Source organism: Gymnoscopelus microlampas, assembly GCF_963454915.1.
Source record: "Gymnoscopelus microlampas genome assembly, chromosome: 14".
Lineage (NCBI taxonomy): Eukaryota > Metazoa > Chordata > Actinopteri > Myctophiformes > Myctophidae > Gymnoscopelus > Gymnoscopelus microlampas.
Window position 1 is genome coordinate 10,518,700 of NC_139951.1, and position 21,065 is coordinate 10,539,764.

The window sequence follows — 21,065 nt, forward strand, 5'->3', positions numbered from 1 at the left end:
AATCCCTACAATAATACGATGCCGAGGTCCTTAAAATAAAAAAGACAAAAAAGCCTTTGTTATTACAGGGTCCAGTTTAATCTACTGTGTGTGTGTGTGTGTGTGTGCGTGTGCGTGTGCGTGTGCGTGTGCGTGTGCGTGTGCGTGTGTGTGTGTGTGTGTGTGTGTGCCTGTGCCTGTGCCTGTGCGTGGGCTAGGAAGAGTTGTGGAAGAGTCAGTGTTGTGTCAGTACATACAGTATGATTTAATTTATGTAGTGTGAATGACCTTCTAAAATGTGATGAATTGTAGAAAGCAATGTATTATCATTTATTTACAGCTGCAGCATCAATGGAGGCATCAACCACATAGAACTGATATAGGAATAAGAATTCATCTTTCACAGCGTGGCAAATATTCTCTTCCAATAAAACTGTAAAATGTATTTATTGAGATGGCATAACAGACAACAAGAAACACAAACATACCTTTAAGATAAAAGGGATCACTCTGCTTCACACTGACTGGGTTCTTCATTTCACAGCAGACCTTTTTATCGTCGGTAATAGTCCAGTTCTGTCCAGACACCATCCATTCCCCTTCATCTTTCTTCCAGCTATAGGTGACTGGACCTGAATCTGTGATGTTTCCTTCACAGACCAGTGAGCAGGTGGTGTTTTGAGGTGCACAAGGTTGTCTGTAAACCACTGATGGCTTTGGGACGTTCTCTGTTAAGGGAAAGAAGGAACACAACTCAGAAACTCATTGAAAACATCCCTTACCAGGTGGGGCTGTTGTCTTTCACACAATTCCTGAAAGAGTTCATTACTTTCTTTTCTCATCTGGTGACATATCAGAAAATACAGAAGTGCATTCAAAAGAATAAATAAATGAATGAATGAGTGAAAGCAGCCTTCACAGGACACAATTCATACGTACTGATCACCATAACATTGTAGGGCTTGTCCTCCGAGTTCTGATTTACAACAATGTAATATTTTCCATTGTCTTCTTTGGTCATATTTCTGATGACAATGACTCTGGTTTCTTTATCCAGTTCTGTGCGGCCTTCATATGTCCCATCATGTACTTTGTCTTTAGCAGGCGTGCTCCAATCCCACTCTGCCACCAAAGTTTGGCCTGAGGGTAGCTGTTTCCATAGGGCGACAGTGGTGATGTTGGAATTTGATTTTAGAGGTATTTCAAGGCGTCCTTCCAATGGTATGTATGTATCCACTGTGTAGAGAAAATTATTTCAGTCAGTTAAAGGGTATTTAACTTTAAAACACTTCTAGGGTCATTTTAACTTATCTACTCTGGCTTTTGGGTGCACCCCAGACAGTTAGTAGTTGCTTGATTCAAAATATAAATATTTGATATTCATTTGGTCAGACACACCCCCCTCCTATATAAACCCATTGTAACTTCAAACTCCATATTCCTTCTCCTTTTTTCTAGATTATTTTTTAGGCTTTTATGCCTTTATTGATAGGACAGTAGGCTGACAAGAAATGGGTAGAGAGATGGGGAGTGACATTCAGCAAAGGCCGTCGGGATCGGGACTCGAACCCGCGACGCGCTGTCAGGCTACACTGAGCCTAGGTACCTGGACCATTATGCGAGTGGCCCAGGCCAACTCTATCTTTTTTATGACGATCAAAAAACACATGTCCCTGGTTCTGGTGACTGATTTCAAAATATTTTTAAATAATTGTAAAATTAAATTAAATTAAAAAGTATTTAAACAGCTCTGTTAACAGTAAAATACAATGTGATGTGTTTCAGTAATGTATTGTTTTATAAAACAGAATCTGGCAAACTGGCTTATTCAGTTTGCCAGCTTCATACAAGTCTGAGGACTGAGGTGGCAACTCTAAACTCTAAACTCTACTACAGTAGATCACATCTTGAAACCCAATGCAGAAATATGCAAAATAGGTTATGCCTATGATGCATTTTATCAGACATCATATTGTCGTATTCGCAGTCCACTGCACAGCCGACTCTAATGAAATGGGAGGAAACAGTGACTTGTGTCTAACCGGTTCTACATCAGCTTGTAGATCGGCTACTTTCACATTGGATTGTAGATTGGCTATTTTCAAGTTGATGGCTATTTTCAAGTTGATGTCAAGGATCAAGGCAGGCCTTGATCCTTGACATCCTTGACTTGCCTCAAGCAGGCCTCAGAAGGACTGAGGAGTTTTGAGTTGTGACGTAGAAGGAGAAGAGACAAATGCTGCCTACACATCTGACACCAGAGGTAACCAAAGAGAAGAAGCTGGGAAAGTGAAGACTCAACGGAGGTAACTGCAGCAGCACAGAATTCGGAGTTGCACTGAAGCAATGAGAGTCAATCAACAGTACATGAGAGAGCTAGTGTGTGTGAAACATAATCTGAACTATTCAATGACTAATGTGATGTATTATTGTAATCTGGTTTGATTATTTTCTTTATGATGTGTATTGTCACTGATTATAGATGCAAAGCAGTTCTAGTAGAATCTGTGTATTAATGTGTATTCATTTGTCACTAATAACAATGTAATGCATGTCTAGTTGAAACTAAATGTATGTCACTGCTGAAGTTAGAAGCACTGGTAAGATGGTCCTATTTGTAATAGTAAACAACAAATAACAGTCAGATCTGAATGTGTGTAACCATAGCTACGGTGTCTGTTAACTGTGTAAGGTGAGTTTTCTGCAAGGGAAGCTATGTCATGGTAGACAATGGGGATTCCCAAACATTGTTAGAGAGAGAGTCACACTGCCTGAAGAGGCTGTGGAATTTCAAAACATGTGGTGTCTGACATCATGTAGCAGTAGCGAGGTCACAATGGCCCAGTTAACTGTAACCTTAAACCATGACATTGTGTCCATGGTGAGCACAGTAACCTTGAATGTTTGAAATGTTAAACGTTCAATGCCATAGTATTATTATTATGACAGTTCAAGGTAGTGGGATTTTAAACATGACACAGGTGCAAGGTCATGGTGTCTGGGTCATAGACAGTAACCATGAACATTGTCACTTTCATATTTGACACACTGACCTAACCCAGTGACTTGGGGGTCAGGAGACTGGGAGGAGACTAAGCTATTTTAAGATGATGTAATGGTTAGTAATGATGACTAAGAGGCAGGTGATAGATAGGAAGGAGGTAGAAGGAAGGGAGATTCCAACCCGAGATTCCAACCCCAAGGAGGATGAGTCAACAACCACCATGCAGCATGTTCCCCTGGGGAAATGTTTTGTTGTTACACTGAAAGATCTGTGGATGATTTGTTTTCCTGTTCTTATTTTATGAGTGCACAGCTTTTATTAAGGGGGTTAGTTTAGGTAGCTAAATTATACATAATTTATTATTTAGCTACCGTTACGTATGTTAGTCCTAATATAAATTTTTATATTGTTTTATAGGATTTATATTTCATAATATTTATTTACTATTGAGCATCACAAACGCACAAAACAATATTAGTATAGGCCCTATATATGCATTTAACATAACACCAGCTAATATTACAGTACAATCACATAATAAAGTTTAGTAATAGCCTAGACTGACATTAATGAGGCCCTCAATGTAGGCTATGCTACATTTGGTCTGGGATAATCCAAATTTAATCGTAGGATCGATTGATTGGTGCTTCAGAAACTCTAAATCATATGGCAATTAAATATGCCATCTGTCCTCATATGCAGTTTTCATGAGCACTTTTAAATGCTCACAACGAGTTAATGACTCTGTTACACTTCACTTCACTGTGTTATCGTGGTCTAAATCAGCAGACAGCAGCACTGAAACGCATGCTGTGTGTTGTAGGCCTATACTATGTGTAGGCTATTGTCAGAATCTCTTGGTCTATAAAACGAATTGTCCAATCATCATGAATAATAGCCATAGTATATTCTGAGTCGGACACAGCCTTAAACTATGTCTACATCATGGTGTAGGATATAAGGTGAAAAACAATATGAAATCTATCAAGTCAAGTGATGCATATTGGGTTAACTTATTAGCGTACATCTTCCCGCCAAGTAGACTAGTGTCACTTACTTAATGAAGCCATGCTGAGTCCAGCTGCTGCCAACAAGACACACCACAACAGAGCTCTCAGGATCCCCATGGTTTTGTCCTTACAGAGTGTATCCTAATTACGCGTATAAAGGAGAGTTGCTTATACGGCTCGCAAGCAAATTAATCAATAACTTTTCAAAATACACAACATCCCATAAAGGCGGCTTGGTTAAACTGTTACTATGATGTCATGCTGCTGCTGGAAAATCAAAGGTAAGAGTGGGCTGGCCCTCCTGCAGGTGTGCATGGTTACCGTGATTTGCAGCAGCGTTGCCAGATTATGGGATAGAAATAAGCAACCATGTCTAGGAAAACAAGCCCAAAAGAAGTGAGGGGACCACTGAGTGAGTGGGCCCCACTCGTCCAATGCATATAGGCCCAGTTATCCAGGTGCCCACATGTCCATAGTGCCCACTCATCCAAGGTGCCCCAGATGGTCCCTAGTGCCCAGATGGTTTTGGTGCCCACCTATCCTGTTTCCCACATGAGCACTTCAAACTTATGCATCGGCTATTTGAAAATAGACGATCTACAATCTCACAACACCTCGCATCTTTCAGATTAATCTTGAAAGAAATGTGACATTGACATGAACATATTTGAGAACCACTGGTTTAAACAACATTATTTACAAAACAAGCCCAAAAACCTGCAACCCGCAACTACTAATATTGATAAGCAACTTTACATAAAAAGAAGCCCAAAGTCGCTTATAATAAGCGGACATGGCAACACTGATTTGTAGACGCACAAATACACACAGAACACGTAGCCTGGGGTGTGCCAGTCTTTGAAATCCCCTACCTTTCAAGTTTTGCAATATATCTAGTCAGTGAGTGATAAGCTGTGGTGGAAAAAGTACTGCATTTTTTTTGTTGGCCTACTGCCATGCATACTATTACAAGTAAAAGTCCGGTAATAAAAATGTACTTGTAAAAGTACAAAAGTAATGGCATCAAAATATACTTAAAAGTACCAAAAGTAAAAGTAGCCTACTCACTATACAGAATGTTCCGTTTCACAAGGTATCATATTATGTATTAAATCGAACGGTATTCAAATATTTTGAAAGTAGATCTACAAGCTCCACATGTGGTGTCATGTTTTGAGCTTAGATTCGCTATTTTCAAATAGCCAAGTTTTGTAATAATAATTCAAATCTACAAAGTAACTAACTAGTAGCCTAACTAGTAGGTTTTCAATTAATTGTAGCGGAGTAAAAGTAGGCCTACAATATTTGCCTCTGAGATGTAGTGGAGTAGAAGTAGAAGTATTGAACATTGGAAATACTCCAGTAAAGTAAAAGTACCTCAAAATTATACTTAAGTACAGTACTTGAGTAAATGTAGCCTACTTTACTTTCCGCCACTGTTGATAAGAGAATGGGCCTATTGTTATATCTGGTATCGGATTTTCTTTCCCTGCAAAGGCTGCATTACAGTAAAGTCAATCAAAGTGATTTTATTTATAGCTGTTCTATTATTAGGCCTATGGGATATAGGCTACTTATTGCATAACTATTTTGTGAAAACACATAGGCCTATATATCGAGGTATATGATTTAAAAAAAAGAAAAGTAATATTTGGTCACATCATCCAGCACTACTTTTGTATTAATTGCTTATTTATGTTGTATTCATTCAAATCTATTAAACTGTGGGCCTACTGTATTCTTGCCTGATATGAATGTTGAAATCAGTGAGAAATAAATTACACTTTGCTAACATACGACCTCAAAATCACTGTAGCTTAAATAATTACTGTATAATAGACATGCAATATACTGTTAGTCTGTGTTGAAGTCTACACAGCTGATAGCCTAATATAGACCACGATTGTTTTAAATGTAAAACACGAAACATTTTTTAAATTAGAACAAAGTAAAAAAAAAAAAGAAGCTATATAGAATAAAGAATATCTATCATTAAATTAAGATTATAACATGTTTTAGAGTAGGCTATAATGATTGGATTAATACCTTTGTGGGCTAAAGAAATGCTATTGGTCCAAATTGATCCCAATAATAATAATAATAATACCTGGGATTTATATAGCGCTTTTCTGAGTACTCAAAGTCGCTTTACAAGGCTAAACTAAGTGGAACACAAGCAAAACAAAACAACTTTAATAGGAAAATACAGAGAATAAAAGGATAAAAAGATATGAAGCCTATAAAACCGTTGTTTTCACTCCACCAAAGGCCAAATGGAAAACACACCCCATGGGGCGCAGATGTGCAAGCAGGCCTAGATTTTTATTTTATTTTTTGAATTATGATAATTAATCAACATATCAGCGCTAGACACCGTTGTAAAGGTCAAGTAACAAAATAAGGAGAGCGACCAATTAAAAATCCTTTATTGTATTGGCTAATTCATTACAAGAAAGTTAAAAATGCACCCACACATTGCGGCAGACAGCCTTCATCAGGGTGACTAAACTTTAGTGAGGAACAAATAAGACTATAGGAAACAAGACCTTATAGGCTCATTACCATACTAGATTGAGCAGGTGAAAACACACACGCACGCACACACACGCACGCACGCACGCACACACACACACACACACACACACACACACACACACACACACACACACACACACACACACACACACACACACACACACACACACACACACACACACACACAAAGTTCCACTAGAGGTCAGGAGCATACCGTATATTACATGTTAAAAAACATAGTTAAAAGTGATGTGACATGTTGTCTTTGTTATAAATGACAGACATTCAGTTTCAATTAGGCCAGCTATAAGTATATAATCCATACCATCTTGTGGTTGTGATAAATGACGCGTGTTCAGTTAAAAGTATGTGATCACAAGTGTTAAATGTTAATGTCGAATAGGCTCTATGCACAGCAGCCATATCATCACTTCCTTCCCAGGTGTTACCAATCATACTAATGAAGGCTCTGTTCCATTTAGTGTAGCACAGTGGTTTCCACGACCCCCATAACTCTGAGAGTGTACAAATGGTACACTTTGTACACTCTCCGAGTTACACACCTGTAAGGGGCCATTTGGAAGCCCATGAGGGTCCCTGGACCCCAACTGTAGACCCACTTGTGTAACAGAGTGTTTCCAGTGAGCAAACATGCACAATATCAGCACCCTGACTCTGTTTGACCAGAATGGAACAGAGCCTTCATTAGTATCATTGGTAACACCTGTGAATGTCTTCATAATATGGCTGCTGTGAATAGAGCCTATTATTGTAGTGGAGTAAAAATTACAATAGCTGCCTCTGAGATGCAGTGGAGTAGAACTAGGATTAAAGTATTGAAAATGGAAATACTCAAGTACAGTAAAAAAGTATAGTACTTGAGTAAATGTATTTAGTTATTTTTTCACGATGGATTCTGTATCCATTAACTTAGAATGCCAATTATAAAGCCGAATGAATACGCAAATGTCAGTGACAAAGACCAAACAGCCAGAGATTGTCTGGTCACAGTTGATCACTCAAGTTCAGTTGGTTCTCCTCTGAAGTTCTTCTCTCTTGTTACGGTTGTACCCTGGTTACAACATTAAGACAAATGAGAGAACAGGCCAATCTATTTGACTGAAATATAAACCATATCAATATTATTCATGCAAGCAAGTTTTTATCATACTGATCGCATTCACAATACTCATTTTATCAACTGTTTTGTTTGTTAGAAACAGACATTTTTTTCTATCTCTATTATTATTTAAAGTTTCACCTTAAATCTATAATGTGTGTGTGTGTCTCTCCTAAACTGTCTCCCTCTCAGCTGTCTATCACTTGAAGCAGGGCTAGTTTATGTGTGTGTGTGTGTGTGTGTGTGTGTGTGTGTGTGTGTGTGTGTGTGTGTGTGTGTGTGTGTGTGTGTGTGCGCGCGCGTGTGCGTGTGCGTGTGTGACTGTAAAAAGTATTGAAGAATGGAAATACTCAAGTAAAATAAAAGCACCTCAAAACTGATCTTCAGTATAGCACTTGAGTATATATACTGTACTTGATGTTGATGTTACTTTCCACCACTGATGTTGACCTACCACCACAGACGGTTCCTATATAGTAGACACAGGGCAGCAGGAGAAGATTCATCGCTCTGGAGAGAACCAACAGGAGCCAGCTCACACCACAGTCACTGTCACTGCTGTTACTGGCGTTACTGTTGCCACTGCTGTTGCTGCTCACACTGCTGTCACAGTTGCAGACGCGGTCACCATGGTTAAGAGAATGATCTGTTCATAATGGATGAATAATGACACGTGGTGTTAGTAGGCTACAGTACATTTCTACTACAAACTAGTCCATGCAGCGATGCCCAACCTGTGGGCCGTTATGATATTACAAGTGGGCCCCCACATAATTGATATGAAAAGATTAATATAAAAACATTGTCATGGTATTTTTTTTCTTTAAAACCTTGAAAAATGTTTCAGTGTGATACCGATAAATAGAAACGAAGTATACTATAATTTTATTGATCCAAACCTGCACACAATCAATTGATTGCTGAAAATGCACACGACCTACCCATCTGACCACTTAAAGGTAGGGTAAGTGATATTTTTTGGTATATTTTCTTTTTGTTAAAAAGGTTAAAGTACTATATTCTGATAGTATTCATTGCTACAGATTGTTTGTTCGGTCACAGGGCTCTCTCCAGCTCTTTTGTAAACAGAATAATAGTACATTTTCAGGTAGGTGACATATTTTAAGCCAATCAGGAGAGAGTACTGAAAATGCATTTTCTGTTTAATAAAGAGCTGGAGAGACACTCTATAGTAATGAGTACTATCAGAATATAGAGCTATTTAACACTTATTTTAACCAAAGTAAAGCACTTACCCTACCTTTAACATAAGTGGTCAGTTGGGTATTATTCCAAAAGTTGTTGTTGAAAAGTTGTAACATGGTAAACATACTATATTAATTTCTAGTGAGTAAAATGCATAATCTGCCATAAAATGCAGATAAAAAACTGTTCTACATTGTTCAGACCCAAATCCACCACAGGTCTCCACTCTTCAGAAAAGGCAAAGGGCTTCTCAGTGTCCCAGTCTCGTACCAGGAGTCACTATTTGTAGGCCTATTGTAATTACCCTGTATCAATCATATTGGGAATACAGAATTCATTTTAAAAAATAGCATTTTTATAAACACTCTTATGGACATGTGGTCTTGTCTGCAACCATAAATTGACTAGTCTACTATTCTTTCTAAAATTAGTTACACCTCTGCACCTGATAGTACTGAATACATGAAAGGAAGCGTAGCACAATACTCACTGAATGAAATCCTTGTGGTGACGTTGCCATATTTGTAGAATGTTTTAACTTTTTCCTCCACAAACCAATGCTTGGTTCCACAGTAGTAGAGACCAAGGTCAGAATCAGTTACATTCTCTATCAGAAGATCAGAGGATTCACTAGATTTGTTATACTTTAAATTAGAAGGGGGGTTTTGTTCATTAATTTCAAGAGTAGGTTGGTTTTTATGAGAGCCGTTCCTGAACCACACTATGGAAATTCCAGGTGGCTTTCTGCAGTCACAGGAGAGAGTGATGTTGTCTCCTGGTCTGACTGTCAACTCCACTTCTAATCCAGAGACCCCATCCTGACTGATGTAAATGACACCTGGAACATGAAAACAATAAGAAATTAAATGAACCGCATCATACAGTACCACACACTTTGGTAACACCACAGTAAAAGAAGACCACCCATTCAAAAGAATACACACAAGAAATAACTACCTAAGAATGATAATTTATATCAAATTTCAATAAAAAGACCTCAAGTTTACCTAGTAGAGCAGCTAAAATCAGATGCAGCGTTGCCATGTCTGATGGTGGAACGAAGTTGACAGTGACAAAGCTCTTTGACACTGATGTCAAATATCATATGCACGCAGACTTCTACTAAACGATAAACAAATTGTGATTGGTTGGCTGAGTGGAAGGTTTTCATGTTGTGGTTCTTTTCTATGACAACAGAGCAGTATGAAGCTTTGCACCTTTTTGTGGTCAGTGTTTTAACATGCAGCGAAACAAACAAAAATAAACTCTCCACCCCTCAGACGTAACTAAATACCACACGTTCCATTGTACATTAATAATAATCCTGGCTGACTGATCCTTTGTGGCCCACTCAATGCTTTTGGCTTATATGGACAAAATGGCTCTAGATTCGAAAAATGGGCCAACTGAGACCCACTGCTTCAGCGCCTCCAGGCAACGCAGGCAACTATCTGGGGCACAGGGCAATACGGGCCTTCGATAAGGTCAGAAGGGCCCTATAGGATTGTATACTCAGGGGCCCCAACAGTCTCAACAATCACCTTTGCTCATGAAAGGCTACATACTACTGTTGACCTTCCTGACCTTTTTGGTCATGGGATGCACTTAGCCGTTTTTCAAGACGGGTGAAATATACATTCACCAGACTTTGAAAATCCTCACCGCTTTTACATTTTACATGCAAATACAGAAGTCAATTTAGTTTTATATGAACAAAAAAGGCAAAATAAATGATTCATGTGAAAATGCTGACCGAGTTTCATGAACGGTACACTTGGTTGAGATTTCAGTTCCTTCATCTTTCTTCAGCTGGGAAAATCGAGACAAATGGTTTGAGGTTTGTCCGAAAGCATCTTTGCAAGTTCCCTTTCTTCACTTCTTCTTCTTTCATGTATCCACAGATGGCCAGCTCAGTGTCGTGCAGCCATGAGCTCGTCTCTGGTCTTACGTTGAAAAAAGAATCTGTGTGTGTGTGTGTGTGTGTGTGTGTGTGTGTGTGTGTGTGTGTGTCAATGTGGTCACAGAAAGTCAGATGGGCTAAGACAGGATATCCTTGGAAGAGTTATTGTAGTTGCTGCAGAGCTGTAGGCTTAACCGTATGCTTAAGCATAATACCAATAAAGAGACTATGATAGTATGATCCTAAAATGTATTTCGTACACCAACAAGATGTTACACAGTTTAGTTCATTTGACATTTAAATCTAGCAAAACAATTATACAAACATGCATCAAATTGAATGCAGTCAGACTTTATTTGCAATGAAATAACACTGGAAAAAAATGTGCAAGATGATATCCAAAAAGGAGTCATAATACAGAACAACCCACACAGTAAACACGTTCATAGATATCCATAAAATCATATTGTTATATTGATGGTAAACCACATCTTACACTGTTCTGAGCTTACAAACAAATAGCAATTCAATTTGATGCATTATATGTTTATGGCAATATGTTTTAGCTCATCCAGAGAACTATTTAAACACCTGTTCCTCTGTTGTGAATACTTGGCTATGACACTCAGATTTAAACAGTCAGACATGCATGAGCAAGAATATATAATGTTAAACCAACAGCAGCAAATCCGACCACACCATACTTTAAAAACCAGTGAATTACACAGAGGTAATGTTACATACATTACATTACATTACATTACATTACATTTCAATGTTATGCACAAAGCATTAGATGAAACATTAAAGCTGCAGTCTGGAACTTATTCTAATGAATAAAACACCATTTCAACCATTTCTTATATTAGTATATTTATACAATATAACTAGTAGGCCTACATCTGTGGTTGGAAGTGTTCTCCCTGTTCTCCCTATTTCCTTGAGAAATGTAGACCCTGGTGTTGGGCAAGGCTATGTAAAGAAGGAAAGGTCATGTTCCCACGGCATGCGCCATAGACGCACTCAGTGGGAAACATACTCTGTGCTCTTTAGATACCTCAATACAATGCAACCCTATCGCCAGAGGAAACGTCATTGAAGTTTCTCCAGAAACGTTCAATGACAATGTTTTTGGACCACAAAAACGTTACATTTTTAGGTACGTTACATTTCAGGTAGGTTTAGGTTTATGGTTAGGTTTACGGGTTAAGATTAGGGTAAGGGTTAGGGTTAGCTGTGGTCCATAACCTAGAAGGGTTAGGGTTAGGTCCTTAAGGCTATGGGACTTTCGAGCCTTTGCGCCCGCACCACAGGCTGCATAGCCTCTCGTCTGCAGTAAATATAAAAATACAGTTTTATGGAGTTGAAAGCCAACTCTACTAAGTGGGAACCTCATGTCTAAAATACACCTTTTGGCCAAAATGTTTAATATTTTACCGGAAAGAAAACATTATTTAGTTACCTCGCTGCGCCCTCTATCAATGGAATTTTTCTATTGACAAGAACTGTAGAGACATCTACATTACATTACATAACAGTCATTTAGCAGACGCTTTTATCCAAAGCGACTTACAATAAGTGCATTCAACATAGGTAGGCAAGGAAACTACTAAACACCAGAAGTCTTAAGTGCATTCTCTTCTAAAACAAGCAACTAAGAGTATACCTAGCGCTAAGGTAAAAGTGCAATATATCAGCTACCTACTTTCTTAAACAGAGGAGACAAGTAGGAAAATCAAATGAGCAAGAGCTAAAACAAATACGTTGAAATAAATCGAATAAACAAGACCCAATAAGACAAGAGCTCGTACAACTAATTGACAACAAGTAGGCAAGACAAAGAGGAAGGGTAGTGCTTCCTGAAGAAGTGGGTTTTCAGCCTGTATCTATATGTCATTGTAGCCACTTTGAGCAGGTCAGCACTTGAAGACCTGAGGGGGCGGTTTGGAACATATCTATTAGGCAGGCAGTCATAGAGGTAGGAAGGTGCCGGACCATTGAGAGCTTTATAAACAAGTTAAAACATTTTTAAATCAATCCTAAAAACAACCGGGAGCCAATGGAGTGAAGCTAAAACTGGAGATGTCAACTTGACACATCAGAAGTTCAAAGCAGCTGATCACTCTAGAAGAAAAAGGAAAAGAAAAAACATGGAAGTTGCTGACAGACAGACAGACAGACGCGCGCACGCACGCACGCACGCACGCACGCACGCACGCACAATCAACTTTAATTGGAGCTCTCTCATTCTCCCTGTCTCAGTAAAGTGGCAGGCAGTGTTCCTGAGTTGTTTGGTCCCCAGAAACATGTGTACTCAGAGGATTCAACCATTTCAATGCCAGCTATACTCTGAAGATCCAAATAGTTGTCTTTGGCCTCTGGGTTCAAAGCGGCCAGCCTGTCGCTAGGTTAAAAATCCATCCAAATGTTTCTTCAACTACAAATGCACAAACTGGTTCTTGTTCGGTGTGTGTCTTCTCTTGTTTGGACAACTGGAACCTTCTGTCACGGGCAACGTACATTGTAGCACACCTTATGGTGCCTGGGCTGGAGCACAGAGATCTCATAGTGCAGTAAACCCATTCTTTGTGCAAAGTTTCTGTACGCATTCAAACGCAATGTTCATAAGTGTAACTGCAGTGAACAATTTCATGTTTTCGGCTCCCCCAGAAGAGAAGATCTGTGTGAACAATAGTCTAAATTATTTCCAAAATAGCCAATCAGCTATTTTGGAGTATATGTGTGAGGGCTCACACCTGCGTCGCACCGCCGATCTTACCGATATGTCTGAGTCATCAGCCTGATCTCACAGAACACATTTCAGTGAATGAAAATTCCGTAAATAGACGACTAGAAAACCTGAAAAGCTGTGCATATGAGCCGCGAATCCCACGGTGAAAGAACACAGGTTGCAACCCGGAAGCAGAGCTGTCCATACAACAAGATTTAGGATTCTGTCGGTTGAAGTCGGTCCGTCCCATATATGCACATGATGTGCATAACGGCCAGATCTGTGGCTCTGGACAACCGGATCTCCATATTCGCGTATATATGGGCGTATGGTGGTTTGTTTATGGTTATGTCTGAGTCAGAGTGACGTGGCTGAGGTCCGTCCGCCCGTCCGCCCGTCCGCCTGTACTCCCTCCAATTAGCCAATTTTAAAATAGGATAAAATATGGTTAAAGTGGTTAAACTGATTTTGATGCTGTGTTAGCTAATTTTTCTGGGGACCCCCTGAAATCCTTGGGGTCCTAGAAGGGGTTCAAGCCGCCCCCCCCCCTCATTATTCCGATACACATCCTCTTCCTCCCCGAGTGCTTCATCCTCTGCCCATCAAGGGTCTTCTTCAAACAGCTTGTGATTTTGGTAATCCGGCTGAGCACGGGACAGCTTATTTAATGCATTGCCGAGACGTTTGTTCAAACTGACAAACTCATTACCGTAGTCCGTACATAGGACATCAGAGGTGTATGTTTTAACAAACTTTGTAACTTCATCAGACTCCAGTGTGGTCTTGAGATCACAGAGGGCCTCCTCCACATCAGCAGATTTCTGACCAGGTCCTTTTTGCCTGATCGCCCCCAAGCGTTCCTCCAGCACCTCCACACGCTCGACCAGACACTGGCGCTGTTTCTTGTTCCGCATGGCATCCTTACAGAGAGGGGAGAGTGACGTTGCTTTGTCCAAGATGGGGTCTATGAGATCCATGACTGATTGAAAAAGACGAGAGAAGGGAAAAAGAGGGACAGACAGGTTGAGATACAATACATTGAACCACAACATTCTTTTCTCATTATATTGAATGAGAAGTGACAGCTGACTTTAAAGTTATGTATTTGCAATATCACACGAAAGGGTGTGCTTTGCCATCATTATTGCCCTAAGCATCAGTGAAATACGTGGCACTGGAAATACGTGGGGTCTGACAGACACAATTTCTAGTCCCTGTTGAGCCAACCAGCCAACTTATTAGCTAATGCTTTCTAGAGATTGTGATTTCCTAAACTGACTTAATACTACACATAGAAACACAAAATGCCATTGTTAATCAATCGTCTTTTAACTAAGATATCTGCTGAAATAAAATGATTTTTTTAATAGACAGATTTTTCTACTATATCTTCACATAGATTGTTAAAGTAGTAGAACCCGCCTCTCACTTCTCTTCAGCTCCTCATGATCCTCCTTCCTGTCTGCTTCATCCTCTACCTGTTGAGAAGCTTTGTTGAACATCTTGTATAGTTTATGATCGTGGTCAACCTGCAGAGCCTTGGAAAGCTTGTTGAATGTGCTGTTCAGACGGCCGTTCAAACTCCTAAATTCACTGTTGCCGTTGTAGTCTTTAAACACATGCTCGTGGAAACTATCATAGAAGTATTTTTTGACAACATCTTTTGCAGACTCCAGTGTTTCATTAAGATCACGGAGGTCCTTCTCCACATCGACAGAGTTCTGACCAGCTCCTTTTTGCATGATTGTCAGCACCAGTTCCTCCAGTCCTTCCACACGCTGGACCAGACGTTGACACTGCTTCTTGTTGCCCTGGACCTTTTTACAGTGATTGCAGAGTGAAGTTGCGTTGCCGTCGATGAGATCCATGACTGATTGAAAAACTTGAGAGAAGGGAGAAAGGGAGACAGATTGTTGAAATGCAATAGATTGAACCATAACATGCTTTTCTCATTATATTGAATGAAAATTGGCAACAGCCTTAAGCAATAATACACTCTAGGGTGTGTTTACCATCAGTATTGGCAGGACAATGGTCAGGACCGAGGTGTTCTGTATAAGCATCACTGGGGCCAATAATGACCCTAAAGCACACTCTAAAAGCACACTCTCACTCTAAAAAAGACAAAAAGCCATACAAAAATGTCCATACAAAAAGCCAATGTAAGCAAATGCATGTCCCACCCGTTTATGAAATACCGGTTGTACTAGTCATTAAAGTACCCCATGCATCAAATCCAATGCTTTGTAACTTTATGTAATCCTGTGTGTTTGTTTTACAGTTTAGGAAAACATTTTAGGAAACAACATTTTAGGAAACAAAGTACGAACAATAGTCCTGAAACATCATCCAGACCTTAGTAAAAATCTAATGCATAGGGCCTATTTTATTGTGTAAAATACGGTTCAAGAGTTAGAAGCCAAAATGTAAAGCAGGCTGGTGTAGTGCATGAGGCATGACATATAGACAGGTAATAAAAGAAGAGAAATAGACATACCATCTGCTGAATTTTGGTTGTTCTCCACCAGAAGTTGTTCTTGATACACACACACACACACACACACACACACACACACACACACACACACACACACACACACACACACACACACACACACACACACACACACACACACACACACACACACACACACACACACACACACACACACACACACACGTCAGAACTATTTCTGTGAACAAATGAGAAGCAGTTCTCTTATGATGCTAATTCTGAGTTCTGTGTTCACCAGAGGTACAACGGCAATTTAAAAAGGAAGACACAGATTAAATATTATTGTTCTTCATGGAGAAATGTCCTCCACAGCCATGCAGAGGTCTGAGCACATGGCCAGCCCTCCTAAGCATGTCTTGAATTATCTGTACTAGACCATACCCGGTGAAGGGCGCAGGCGAAAGTACAGACCTTGCTGCAAATAATAATGCTTGTCTGAGATTTGATGAAATTGAGAAACGGGCTTCGCAGTTAAGTTCAGATGGTAATGGGCAATGGCTGTGTGCAAAATCAGATCAAGTGCTCCAGCCAGTGAGGAGAAACGGGCACACAGTTTTGCTGACACGAAGACACCAAGACACCATGGCCACAGAGGTTTGTCAAATCATAGGAGGATATGTGATGTATATTTTTTTATCAAATAAAACACTTTTTATAGATAGAAAAAACATTAGGACCTTCATTAGTAACTTCATTGTTCTTGCTTGGTGGAGATGCATCTGTAGTTGGGGCTGCTGAGTAGACAGGCATCAGATCAGTTTGTTTCACATTATTGCAGACAACTTAGTAAACACCAGCAACCATATTTCTGTTTTATTGCCATGCGAGGAGACTACTCAGATGTTGGTGGTGAAAGGTCACATCACACTATTTTAGAACTCTGTTTTATTGCTGCAATGTCAGTTCTGGACTCATATTTATCAAGCCTCTCATGGTAGGAAAATCGGTCCTAAGTGCCCAGACATTTTATTTTATTATGTGTTCATATCTGTGTGAGCAGGTGTTCTCCAAACATCCAAATCACACAGCTAACAGCATGTGAGGCATCACTGCTTTGTTGAAATATACAACACTGTGATAAATAACACCAAGTGTTCTCACTTTATAGCAACTGTCTGCCAGCCATCACAGTTAGTAAGGAAGATTTGACGATTGGAAGTTTAATATGAAAACACAGATTTCATGGTTGTTATGTTATGGTCAATGATATTAATGATTAAATTTGTATTTATATTTATTATTTTAAGTTTGATATTCAACTCGAGACTAGTCTTCACAAACTGCTCCAATAAAGTTATCAAACTCACTCACCTTCACGAAGTTCAGGAACAGGGCACAACCCACATGAAGTCAACATACGCTTATGCTTTATACGATCTGTTATGAAATTCAAACACAATGATAATATAACAGTGATATGAGGTTAAAGGTGTAGGCTTGTTTGGATATATGTGCATGTACATGCACACAGAATCATGCACACACACACACACACACACACACACACACACACACACACACACACACACAGCAAAATGTTTGCTTGTGAAATTGCATGTAACTGTGTAACTTAAAATAAGTAGAGAAACTTACCACGATATTTCACACCCAGGAGGACCAAACCAACAGCAAGGATAAGAGCAACAATAATCCCTGCCACGGGTGTATCATTATCTTAAAATAAAAAGACAAAAGGCCTTTGTTATTACTGACCCGCCTCTCTTACGCTCGTCTCCCTAAACTCGGTTTATACAGCACGCCGAGCGCAAGCCGATCTGCAAGCCCACAACGCACCGCGGATGCAATGCGGTGTAGGCTTGTAGGTCAGCTCAGCTGTGTTCCCTGCGTGACACCATGTGAGTATAATATACTTAACAAAAAATATACAAAAATATATACTATATTTAAATTAAAAGTTTTATGATAAGAAAATAATTATATATATATATTTGTTTTTCTTTTTTTGGGGTTGAATAGTCCAAAAATCTTCGCCAGGGCTGTAAAATATTCAAATTTGACTTTTATCAGTTTCTGGCATCCTTAACTGTACACACACACACACACACACACAGTATACTGTATGAGAATAGTAGTTTAAGACTTCAAGTCTAAGACTATTCCTATAACAGCATGGCTTCACGTGGATCTCGGACATATTATGACTCCACTCATCTATGTATCTATCATGTTTGACTCCATATTTTGGCAAGGTTTCAGCCAGTTACTTCTACTTTTGCTAGTCACTTCCTTATAATAATAATAATAATAATGATAATAATAATCTACCTTATTATTAGTAGTAGTAGTAGTAGTAGTAGTAGTATAAAAAAAAGTAGTAGTAGTAGTAGTAGTAGTTAGGGGTGTGCCGACACTAATTTCACGAAACGATACGATACGATATTTGGCTCACAACTTCGATACGATTTCGATACGATACGATACGCACTTTTTTTATTATGAAAATATATGGAGGAGAAAAAAAGAAAATGCAAACAAATAATTCTGTTTTTGCATTATTCAGACATGCAAACAAGCTTTTCAGCTACAATAGCCGTTTTGAATACAAATAGTATGACACCTGACCCGAAAAAAAAACATGTTGTCACTCTTTTCACTTCGGGGCCGTTTACATGCCTGATTATTATGATTGTAAAAAAAAAAAAAAAAAAAAAAAAAAAAATTCAAAAACGATATTTTTTTTCTCCCAAAACGATACATATCGTCGCGAAAACGTATCGCGATATATCGCGGGACGATATATCGGCACACCCCTAGTAGTAGTAGTAGTAGTAGTAGTAGTAGTAGTAGTATTAGTATAACAAAAAGTAGTAGTAGTAGTAGTAGTAGTATTAGTATTATATATTCTATATATAATAATAATATTCTATATTCTATATTTAAGGAATCTGTCTGTGTGTCTATAACTCGAATTTTGTCCCTGGCCCAACTTGGACGGCATCCGACCGCCTGAAACTTGTGTTACCCTCGGTATTGTGTTTAGTGCATTTATAGGTGTGAATGACCCTTTAAAATGTGATTAGGATAATTGTAGTTGTGCAGATGTCATAACAGATAACAAGAAACACAAACACACCTTTGACATAAAATGGATCACTCTGGTCCACACTGACTGGGTTCTTCATTTCACAGAAGACTTTTTCAACCTTCTTCCATTTCTCATCGTTGGTAATAGTCCAGTTCTGTCCAGACTCCATCCATGTCCCATTATCTTTCTTCCAGCGATAGGTGACCGGACCTGAATCTGTGATGTTTCCTTCACAGACCAGTGAGCAGGTGGCAGATTGAGGTGAACAAGCTGTTGTGTAAACCACTGATGGCTTTGGGACTTTCTCTGTTAGGAAAAAGAGTGAAGACAACTAAGAAACTCATTGAAAACATCCCTTACCAGGAGGACATAGTGATGATTTTCCTTTCTTTTCTGATCATCAGAAAATACAGATGTGCATTCAAATGAAACCAGCGAACAGTTGGTAGATTGATGTGAACAAGGTTCCTTGAGAACCACTGATGGCTTTGGGACATCAGAAACTCATTTGTCTGTCAGAAACACATTGTCTGACTCAGAAACTGTCTGAAATTGTCTGACTCAGAAACTCATTTGTAGTAGCAGCAAAGAACTATAATTTTGGCTTTGGACATTCTCATCCAATAAAACTAAAATGAAAGTCTCTATAACGACATCCCTCACCAGGAGGGTCTGTTCTCTTTCAAACACTTCCTATCTAACAGAGAGGATTCTATTTGGATTCTACTACGTTTTTGTTGCAATTAATCAATTTGATTATTCAATCACAATAATGTATTATGGACAACATTTACAGTATAGACAATACATGCTAAATTCTACTAAACATATTTTATACTGTTTTCAGCAAACCCACACAGTTTCTACAGGAACTGCCTTTCCTAATTTCAGGTATTATTGTTGCTTAAAACGTTTAAATTAAATATAAATATACATTTTACTATCAGTTCAAATATAAAAACATTTCGGAAAATACAGATGTGCATTGAAATAAACAAACAAACTGTCTTAACAGGACACAATTCATACTTACCAATCACGTAAACCGTGTAATACTTCCATACCTTTTTATCATTTAGATTTAAAACCATGAAATAATCTCCACTATCTTCTTTGGTCATATTTTTGATGATGATGATTTTGTTTGTACTATCCAATTCTGTACGGTTTGTATATTTGTCATTGCTACCGGGCTTAGCAACAAAGTCCGGTGGCACCCAATGTCCCACAACATCTTGGGGTTCTTTAAATAGTTGGACAGCGGTGTTCCCATCTATAGGCAATTTAAGGCTTCCTCCCGGTGGTATGTATGTCTCCTCTGGATTGTCTGTGTGGAGAAAATGAGAAAATTACGCCCATTAATAGTCAATTAATGGGCGGTCAGATTGCACACAGACTCACGGTGGCCCTGCTGAAGCAGTGGCAGTAGGGTTCGGTTCACAGACACGGACAGAGGTGACGCATGATGAGTCCGTGTGAACCAGGACGCTCCCACCGGCTCACTCTGCGTTCCCGGTGAATTTTCCCCCTTCTTACTGTACACACCACATGTTTTACCCTTAAAAACTCAACGCCTTAAAAGTGTGCCTTGTTGTAGATCTGCTATTTTTGATTCGCCAAAGTATAAAATATGGTTAAAGTGGTTAAAATGATTGTAAAGCTGTATTAACTAATTTAGCTGGGGACCCCCCCTCCCAAGGACCCCTGGGGGGGCCCTCTTTGAGAACCAATAAGCTATAGTGTAAACTGGCTCTGGTGAAAACATTGTGCATCCCTGACCTGAGTTAAAAAATCACACCCTGTGTGAAGGAAGCGGTGCCTTTGGGGCGGGCCTTAACTCATTTCAGTTCGTCCCTATTGGTGGTCTGAGTCCACTTACCAAATTTGTACTGAAACTGGAGTTATAGCTGTTTAAAATCCCGTTCTCATCCCGTGCTCATACGCTGGGGGTCCCTGGACCCCTCTTTGATAACCAGTGGCGTGGCCAATGAGAGGAGAGATGGCATAGGCAATCTGCAA

At 39.3% G+C, this 21,065-nt stretch overlaps 1 protein-coding gene across 1 annotated transcript; it reads right to left on the reverse strand.

The window, feature by feature from the left end:
- Positions 1 to 11,089: 11,089 nt before the first annotated feature.
- LOC311059861 (uncharacterized protein) lies at positions 11,090 to 19,220 on the reverse strand. The gene is made up of 7 exons (XM_084077961.1): positions 19,095 to 19,220; positions 17,594 to 17,674; positions 17,312 to 17,377; positions 16,678 to 16,731; positions 15,983 to 16,021; positions 14,915 to 15,367; positions 11,090 to 14,464 (listed from the first exon to the last, which is right to left on the reverse strand). The coding sequence occupies exons 1-7, from the start codon at positions 19,213 to 19,215 to the stop codon at positions 14,088 to 14,090; spliced, it is 1,191 nt and encodes a 396-aa protein (XP_083934087.1). The 5' UTR covers positions 19,216 to 19,220; the 3' UTR covers positions 11,090 to 14,087.
- Positions 19,221 to 21,065: the final 1,845 nt, after the last annotated feature.

Coding starts and splice junctions, on each gene's coding strand:
- LOC311059861 (XM_084077961.1), bottom strand. CDS start 19,215: ATGGAGTCTGGACAGAACTGGACTATTACCAACGATGAGAAATGGAAG. Junction 17,378..17,593: donor CCTGGGTGTGAAATATCGTG/GTAAGTTTCTCT, acceptor ATTTCATAACAG/ATCGTATAAAGCATAAGCGT. Junction 16,022..16,677: donor CAATGAAGTTACTAATGAAG/GTCCTAATGTTT, acceptor GTGTGTATCAAG/AACAACTTCTGGTGGAGAAC.